This window comes from Cervus canadensis, chromosome 2, assembly GCF_019320065.1.
Source record: "Cervus canadensis isolate Bull #8, Minnesota chromosome 2, ASM1932006v1, whole genome shotgun sequence".
Classification (NCBI taxonomy): Eukaryota; Metazoa; Chordata; class Mammalia; order Artiodactyla; family Cervidae; genus Cervus; species Cervus canadensis.
This window is the reverse complement of record NC_057387.1, coordinates 27,276,572-27,285,917: the sequence shown is the minus strand read 5'-3', so window position 1 is coordinate 27,285,917 and position 9,346 is coordinate 27,276,572. Positions and strand designations below refer to the sequence as shown.

The window sequence follows — 9,346 nt, the reverse complement described above, 5'->3', positions numbered from 1 at the left end:
GGGGATCTTCCTGACCCAGGGACTGAACCTGCATTGGCAGGCAGATTCTTTACCACTGAGTCACCTGGGAAGCCCTTACCTCACATTTAGTGCCAGGCTGGATCAATCACAAGGTGGATTAAGATTGTTGGGAGAAATATCAACCATATGCAGATGATACTACTCTAATGGCAGAAAGGGAAGAGGACCTAAAGAGCCTCTTGATGAGGGCAAAAGAGAGTGAAAAAGCTGGCTTGAAACTCAGTATTAAAAAACTAAGACCATGGCATTCAGTCCCATCATTTAATGGCAAATAGAAGGGAAAAAAATGGAAACAGTGAGAGTCTTTATTTTCTTGGGCTCCAAAATCACTGCAGATGGTAACTGCAGCCATGAAATTAAAAGACACTTGCTTCTTGGAAGGAAAGCTATGGCAAACCTAGCCAGCATATTAAAAAGCAGAGACATCACTTTGCCAACAAAGGTACATATAGTCAAAGCTATGGTTTTTCTAGTAGTCATGTACAGATGTGAGCTGGATCATAAAGAAGGCTGAGCACCAAAGAACTGATGCTTTCGAATTGTGGTGTTGGAGAAGACTATAGAGTCCCATGAACTGCAAGATCAACTGGTCAATTCTAAAGGAAATCAACCCTGAATATTCATTGAAAGGACTGATGCTGAAGCTGAATCTCCAGTATTTGGCCACCTGATGTAAAGAGCTGACTCATTTTTTTGGGGGGCGGGGCTGACTCATTTGAAAAGACCCTTGGTGTTTGTAAAAATTGAAAGCAAAAGGAGAAGAGGGCAGCAGAGGATGATATGGTTAGATAGCATCATTGACTCAATGAATATGAGTTTGAACAAACTCTGGGAGATAATGGAGGACAGGGGAGCCTGATGTGCTGCAGTCCATGGGGTGGCAAAGAGTTGGACATGACTTAGTAACTGCACCACCACCACAACAATAACAGCAACAACTATTTATTGAGCACTTATTATATGCCAGACACTGTGTTAAGTGCTTTACACAAACACTGATACTACCTTTAAACAGGCAAAGAAATGGAAATAAAAGAGAGCTCAAGCATGCTAATGTCATATAGCTAGTAAATGACAGAGCCAGGATTTGAGCTCAATCAGTTTGAGATCTCAAAATATTTGGCCATTTACTTAAATACTATTGTTTCCTACATGTAAATTTTATTTATTAAGTTTTAAATTTAAAGAAAAAACAATTAAGATATTTTGAACTATTTTAATCAGCAAGATATGTACCAATTGTCCTGGATTGCCATAAAGAAGTTGCCTTTGCTTTATAGATGAGCAATAATTTTATATATCTCTAAATGAGCATTTAGATACAATTTGGGGCATTCAAGTTTCCCCCAAATTTCCATTCCCAAGACTGACATAGACTATATTAAGGGTTTTGTTTTGTTTTGTTTTGAATTTGTTTTTTCTCCTTCTCTGTTTATATTTTTTAATATTAATAAATATTAATAAAGGATGTATTTATAAGGGTAATTTTATTTTGAAATAGGAGAAAAGGAAAATTCATGCTACAATAATGTCAGAGTTTCCAGAGGAAGATGTGAAGATGTTTGTCTAAACACATTTTATTTGAGATTCAGTATGAATTTTCAATAGGTGATTTTCAGATAAGAAAGCAGTAATTCAAACGTGATTATGTAAACAAGAGGATCAGAGAGGAATTATCTTGAAGGGTATAAAATGAACCAAGAGTTTTTAGTCTGGGTCATTACAGCATCAGCTCACCAATGCAAAGTAAGGTAGGTGTCTACCCTGAGAAGGATTTGTGAAATGAAATGTTGCTATTCTAAATTATTCTTATTTTCATCATTTCAGCATTTATTTAAAAATGGCAAATGCTGAGTGATAATTTGCCTTGATAAGCTCTAGAAATCCTAATTACTGCTCCAAAATTGTTCAATGGTGGGTGAAGATGAATAAACTACATATTAAGGATAAGAAAATTTTCTACTGACTTCAAAGAAGAGGAAAAATTGGTCAATTCCCTAATGAAGGCTGATTGCTATTCATGGCCTTCCCTTAATATTTACATTTGATTTAAATGTTTTAATCAATTGAATATGTATTAAATCCTGTAAATTACTAATGATTATTTTTGATGATAATGTACTTCTGAGAAAACCTGGAGTAAATTCAGTTTGGGGTACTTGCAGAGGTAATTTACTCTGTATTATTTTAGTTATAGCTAACCCGCCTTGGATAGTGTCCAAAGCACATACATACCTTATAGTACATTTTGCTCTCTAGAAAAATATATTGCTTTAGGCTAATTCCTGGAATGTTCACAGGGTGGGCAATTGATTCTTTTCATAGCACAGTAAGGGATTTGAAGAGAAAAGATTGGTGAAAGAAACTAGAAGAATAGAGAGAAATATGCTTAGAATAAAGGTAGTAAGAACAAAAAGATGAGAAAAAAGGTTGGGTAGGGGACAAAGGAAAGAGGATATCTTGGAATCAGGAAAAATGTTGCAAGTGTAGATGATCATGGCACTGAAAAGTGCATCTCAAAATTTGTGCCTGAAATCATGCCTCTGTGTTTAGGTGCTCAATAAATCATTTATGAATAGTTTTAAAAGAGGGTATTAAGTTGCAGAGGTTGAGAATCCAGGTGAGGACACAGGAGAAATTGTGGCAGGTCTTACAAGGAGGTATTAACTAACACTGATTTATATACTGAATGTTATATAGTTACATAGTCTTCTGTAGCATTCCAAGTGCTTCACATGTATTGTTTTATTCTTATTATGGTTTTAGGAAGGAGTATATGGAAAAATGAAAGCACAAATTTCTTGAATTCTTAGTTACACACAATTGCAATAAAATCTGGAAGCATAATTTTAGATCACTATTAAACCAGGGACCTGACACTAATTTATCACATAGAATCATACTCTGTTTGTGCTGAAAAGTCCTTCCTTATCATCTTCTAGGTTTCAGTGTTTTTTTACAGCTGAAGAAATTAAGGCCCAGAAAAATTCTTTGGGTGAAGTTTTACTATTTGCAATAAAGGAGAAAGAATAATTCTTACTTTATTTACTGTTATATAGCAAAGATGATTCAGCACTTTTAATTTTTCTTTTGTTAGCATGGAGTTTTACATTTAAAAGAGAAACTTCAAGACAATTTAGAGTGTCCATAATGGATATGACAACAATGAGTAAAAGTTCCAAGACTGTTTTTTAAAAATTCTACAGTTTCAAAAAGGATCAAATGTACTTGTCTCTTTCTGCTTTGCAGATGGGGAAATTAGGCCAGACAGATTCAATATTTTAGTTGATTTCTCATAGATCTATGGGAGATCTTGAAATCTGTTCCTTACCCTCAGAACCAATATTCTCATCATAGGTTAGCACATATCTATTTTATATAGATCATATGCCTAAAAGTTAAAATACGTGATATTAATTATTTCCTATGGCAAAAATCCAATGGTTGACTGGCTAAATGGGCAAGAACCGTATGATCATGATGTGTGAGTATTTTATGTCATTTACTCAGTCAATACTTTTAAGATCCTTCAGAGGATTCTCTAGGTCTGTGGCTCTAAAATAACGGAACCAACTCTACCATAGAGGGAGCTCACATTTGTGAAGCACTGAGAAAACCAGACTCTATGAGCCAGGAATTCTTGTAATTTTGCTCTGATCTTTTGTAATTTTGCTCTTGTGCTTTCACTCTGTTCTTTTGCTGTACAAAATGTCTGTAATTTTGTTTCTTGGTATTTCATACCAAGAATATGCAAATTTTATTTGAAAGTATTTACCAGAAAACCCTTTTTAATGGGTTAGTTCACTTCCTTGTCTATATAGAAAAAGTCTTTCATTACTGTGGTGTCAGAGTCATAGTTTCAAGTCTCTGAGCACTTAAAACACTAACTACTTTTTGTAAACATTTTTTCTTATTTATCTTGAGTGGATATCTAAGAGTAGAATTGCTGGGTCATCAGTTAAGTATATGTGTAATTTTATAAGAAACTGTCAACCTGATTTTCAAAATATTTTTGTGTATCATTTTACCATCCCACCAACAGCATATGAAGGTTCTATTTACTCAAAATCATTACCAACACATGGTGTTATCAGTTAAACAATAGGTATTTTTCTTAATTAGTGTTCATAGGTATCTCTTTCACTAGACTGTCAGCCTTTGAGGTCAAAGACTATAACATCCATTTTGTGTCTCTCAGTGCCTAGTTAAAATGCTCAATATATATTTGTCTAATTCATCTGCAGTTCTCATTCTGCAAATAGAAGACTGGTTGAAATGGACACTAATCTCTGGAAGTTGACATTTAAAATACCTGGTAGCTTGTTGAATGTGGTTTCATTTTTTTCTTATGAGTTAATTAAAGACAAAAATTCTTTAACTTGTTAACTGAGGCTGAGTCCATGAGATTTCAATTAATGGAAGTTTTAGTGTATGCAGTTTAAAGATGCTATTGGAATATAATTGATAGATTTGAGGAAAAATTGAGAAAAATCTTGATACAGTCTTCTTGATTGAATAACAATGTTTAATGAATTATAATTTATTTAATAAAATAATAAAACAAGTTTGTATTCAAAGCTATTCCATGAAGATATGTATTTTCTTTTCTGACTATGGTCCTTGAGAAGGTAAAGAATCCAAATATGCCAAACCAACTGTACAGTATTTATAAGATGAAAAAAATCTTCTTAATCTTTGAACTGATCAACTTATATCCAAAAGTCTCAAACTTGATTATCCCCTCTCAGTGGCAAAACTTAAATAAGTCATAACATTATCCAGCTCATTACAATGCCCAGTTGATAGTGAACACACTGTTCATCAGAGGGCTCTCATTATTTAGGGCCTGAAATCATACCTCTTTGTTTAGGTGCTCAGTGAATCATTTATGAATGATTTTAAAAGGGGAGATTAAGTTGCAGAGGTTGAGAATCCTCTGATGTCTTCCATGCAGCCAAAACTTATTTTACTTTCCTGGCTAACCTACAGTGGACCTGTCATCCTTGATTGTGTTACTCTCATTGTGTCAACCTATTTTTTTTTTGCCTCCATAATCTTTTTAAGATAATGAGTTCCATACAACTTCAAGTAAAATAATTTTATTTTTTCAACTCTATTTCTTTCAACTTTAAAGGAATATCCTAAGGGTTGAGAAGAGGGGTTTTTTAATTGCTGGGTTTAGCCCCTTAACACCAGTGTAATTTTAGTTGACCTTTTTTGGACTTTCTCTAGCCTTGTCTTTCATGACAGACATTGGGTAGAGTCATACACAAGATTATTTGCATTGAGCTGATACTCAAGTTTGATCATTCACTTCCTTGATTTCTTTGCCCTTTCTTATTATGACCAGTTTGTTGGCCTTTTAAGCTATTGAACCAAAGTTTTTAGAAAAGCACACTTCTGGGAAAGCCCTTACTGAAGCCTATTAACTCACCTCTTATAATGATAAAGGCAGGTATTTCGATTGTTTCCAATGAATGAATTATTTTGTACTTAGTTGACTGTATGTCCCTGCTACTTTTCTGTTGTAGTGTTTCAGGCTCACCATTTCACTGGATCTAAGTGGCACTTGCAAGCAGGACTTTCACTCTGTAAGCTTTGTCATGATGGGGTACATGGATCATAGCCACATCTAAGTGTGCACAGAAAGGTTATTGAGAAAATTAACTATTAAAAAACACTAATATAGGGTCTAAGACAATGTAGGTATTCAATAAATACATATATTTATACACACACACATATACATTATAGCACTTTCCAAATGTCCCTTCTGAATGTTCTAAAGGATACATGTAATATCTTAATCTTATCTTTGATTTAGCATGACTGCTATCTTCCTGATGTCCATGATTTTTGGCCTTGCATGTGGACAAGCAATGTCTTTTTGTATTCCAACTGAGTATACTATGCATGTCGAAAGGAAAGAATGTGCTTACTGCCTAACCATCAACACCACCATCTGTGCTGGATATTGTATGACACGGGTACGTAGTTCATTTCAGTTCTTTTAGCTGAAAATTAGATAAACCTAGACCCAGTCCTTTTCTATCCAGAAAGAAAATGAGATAAACCACAACCTGATTTCCAAAATCTAATGCTTCTTGGCTCTGTAGAGGTAGAGTGCACAGGTTACAGTGTATACTCAGCACAGTGGACACATAACTGTTTATAATAGTTTTACTTCCAAAATTTATTTAAATGGCATATTGGTCACATGATATAAGATGAGAGAGAGGGAGTGTCACTTTTATCTCTATGGGATTTAGTGTGGATATATTGAGTTGGCATTGGGAAATGGAACTAAAGAATCCTCCTCCAGTCCTATTTATGATGAATATAAGTTAATTAATTTTTACCTGTTTCCATGACTACATATTTTCTAAAGTCCTATCACATTATGCTCCTTTTAAATTCTTTCCTCAGGATGTCAACGGCAAGCTGTTTCTTCCCAAATATGCCCTGTCTCAGGATGTCTGTACATACAGAGACTTCATGTACAAGACTGCAGAAATACCAGGATGCCCACGCCATGTTACTCCTTATTTCTCCTACCCTGTAGCTATAAGCTGTAAGTGTGGCAAGTGTAATACTGACTATAGTGATTGTATACATGAGGCCATCAAAACAAACTACTGTACCAAACCTCAGAAGTCCTATGTGGTGGGATTTTCTATCTAATTTTAATAGTAATGTAATTTGCAATTTGGTTAAATGTATTTACCTGGAATAAAACTAATAAAATATTGACATATTTCACAACACCTTGTGTACATTTGAGTACTATTTCATCCATATCCTACCCGTTCATGCATTAGAGAGCTTAAGGGCTTTAGAAGAAAAGGGGAGTGAAAGAGCATTTCCAGCTCATATGAAGAATGATTTACACATGAAAGGGCAGAGTGGTAAAATGAAGAACAGGGACATGAATTACTAATGAAAGCCAGTCTTAAGTAGACTCTTTTAACAGAGGGCCATGAGCTTCGTCTTAGCCTATTAATAGAAAATGAATATGGGAAAGCTACAGAGTAATGTGATCAGCCCCTGAAGTAACACATGGCATCAGTGTACTGGAGACACCTACTTCCAAAGGCTGAAACAAGACTGAAGCAGAGGGGAAGGGTAAGGAATATGTGAAATTTGCAATATGGTACTTTATCCTGTCATTCAAAGGCACAAGATAAAACTTCACCAAAACTCAGTAAACAGTATATTCTAATCTATTTAATTACTCTGGTGGGCCTACTGACTTATGAAAGCTATACTCCAAAAGCCTAGATAAGAGGCCACGATCATTTTACATGTAGAAGTCTAAATCCTTTGTAGTCTTTCAGGTAATTTGAGACATTTTTCAGCAACTTATGCTGTTTGGGGTTTTGATGTCATGAAAAACTAGTATAATTATGAAAGATTTTAGGAATAGTGGTAGAGTGTGAAGGGATTTCATTGAGAGGAATCATCTTAAATTCTAACCTAAACCTTCAATATGGAAACACTGTTTTCCAGTAAATTTGCTTAGCAAGTGTTTTGTTTTTCTTTTCCTTTCTTAAGTACTCTTTCATGAGAGTTTGGTTTCAAGAGCAGTGTGAAGTGACAGACCTAGTCCCTTGTAGACTTGACCTCAGAAGGACGACTAATCCTGTATTTTCCATTTCTCTCTATCCAAATTCTGGATAAAGAATTTGCCACTGTGTGAAAACCATTGTCAGCAGGGCCAGTTGTCTTTGCTATATCCCACAGTCACTGGTTGCATTAACATGGGCATCATGTAAATGCCTACAACCTGACAGTGTCTGAGGGGATGCTAAGGCAGTGCAGATGGATTAGTACCCAAACCCATGCTCCACCAATGAGGACACAGTAATTGTACATTTATATGCAAGGTCAGGAATCCAAATTATTCTTACCTTAATATCTGAAGTTGATATTAGGATGAACTCCAAATATTAATCTGGGTCTTCAGGTTCTCATATTGCTTGATGACATGAACACTTAAAGCTGCAGGATTATAACATTCCCTCTGAATACTGTATGTTGAATACAGATATTTGAATAATGAGTAAAAAGTCTAATGTTTAAACCTAACTGGTACTAATCACATATGACTTTCACAGAATCTGAAAAATGTTTTTCAAGAACTTGAAATGTGGAAAGGCTATGAGGTTCAGAGAGAGCCCTTATAAATAGTCCAGCTCAGAAGACATTTTTAAAAAATTAATTTATTTTAATTGGAGGCTAATTATTTTACAATATTGTAGTGGTTTTTGCCAAACATTGACATGAATCAGCCATGGTTGCACATGTGTTCCCCATCCAGAACCCCCCTCCCACCTCCCTCCCCATCCCATCCCCCAGTGTCATCCCTGTGCACCAGCCCTGAGCACCCTGTTTCATATAGCAAACCTGGACCAGCGATCCACTTCACATATGATAATATACACATTTCAATGCTACACTCTCAAATCATCCCACCCTTGCCTTCTCCCACAGAGTCCAAAAGACTGTTTTTTACATCTGTGTCTCTTTTGTTGTCTCGCATATAGGGTCATCACTACCATCTTTCTAAATTCCATGTATATGCATTAGTATACTGTATTGGTGTTTTTCTTTCTGACTTACTTCACTCTGTATAATAAGCTCCAGTTTCACCCACCTCATTAGAACTGATTCAAATGCATTCTTCTTAATGGCTGAGTAATATTCCATTGTGTATATGTACCACAGCTTTGTTATCTAGTCATCTGCCAATGGACGTCTAAGTTGCTTCCATGTCCTGGCTATTGTAAACAGTGCTGTGATGAACATTGGGGTACACGTGTCTCTTTCAATTCTGGTTTCCTTGGTGTGTATGCCCAGCAGTGGGATTGCTGGGTCATATGGCAGTTCTATTTCCAGTTTTTTAAGGAATCTCCACACTGTTCTCCATAGTGGCTGTATTAGTTTGCATTCCCACCAACAGTGTAAGAGGGTTCCTTTTTCTCCACACCCTCTCCAGCATTTATTGTTTGTAGACTTTTTGATAGCAGCCATTCTAACTGGCGTGAGATGGTACCTCATTGTGGTTTTGGTTTGCATTTCTCTGATAATGAGTGATGTGGAGCATCTTTTCATGTGTTTGTTAGCCATCTGTATGTCTTCTTTGGAGAAATGTCTGTTTAGTTCTTTGGCCCATTTTTTGATTGGGTCATTTATTTTCCTGGAATTGAGCTGCATGAGATGCTTGTATATTTTTGAGATCAATCCTTTGTCAGTTGCTTCATTTGCTATTATTTTCTCCCAATCTGAGGGCTGTCTTTTCACCTTGCTTATAGTTTCCTTTGTTGTG

General features: G+C 35.6%; 1 protein-coding gene across 1 annotated transcript; it reads left to right on the top strand.

Moving 5' to 3' along the window:
- Positions 1 to 1,730: 1,730 nt before the first annotated feature.
- On the top strand, positions 1,731 to 6,785 carry TSHB (thyroid stimulating hormone subunit beta). Its single transcript, XM_043459973.1, has 3 exons — positions 1,731 to 1,772; positions 5,846 to 6,008; positions 6,448 to 6,785. Exons 2-3 carry the CDS (start codon positions 5,847 to 5,849, stop codon positions 6,700 to 6,702), a joined length of 417 nt encoding a protein of 138 aa, XP_043315908.1. The 5' UTR covers positions 1,731 to 1,772; position 5,846; the 3' UTR covers positions 6,703 to 6,785.
- Positions 6,786 to 9,346: the final 2,561 nt, after the last annotated feature.

What these genes read in the sequence shown, in the direction of transcription:
- TSHB (XM_043459973.1), top strand. Translation starts at nt 5,847, where the DNA reads ATGACTGCTATCTTCCTGATGTCCATGATTTTTGGCCTTGCATGTGGA. An exon ending in CTGGATATTGTATGACACGG is followed by an intron (nt 6,009 to 6,447) that starts GTACGTAGTTCA and finishes TTCTTTCCTCAG; the next exon opens with GATGTCAACGGCAAGCTGTT.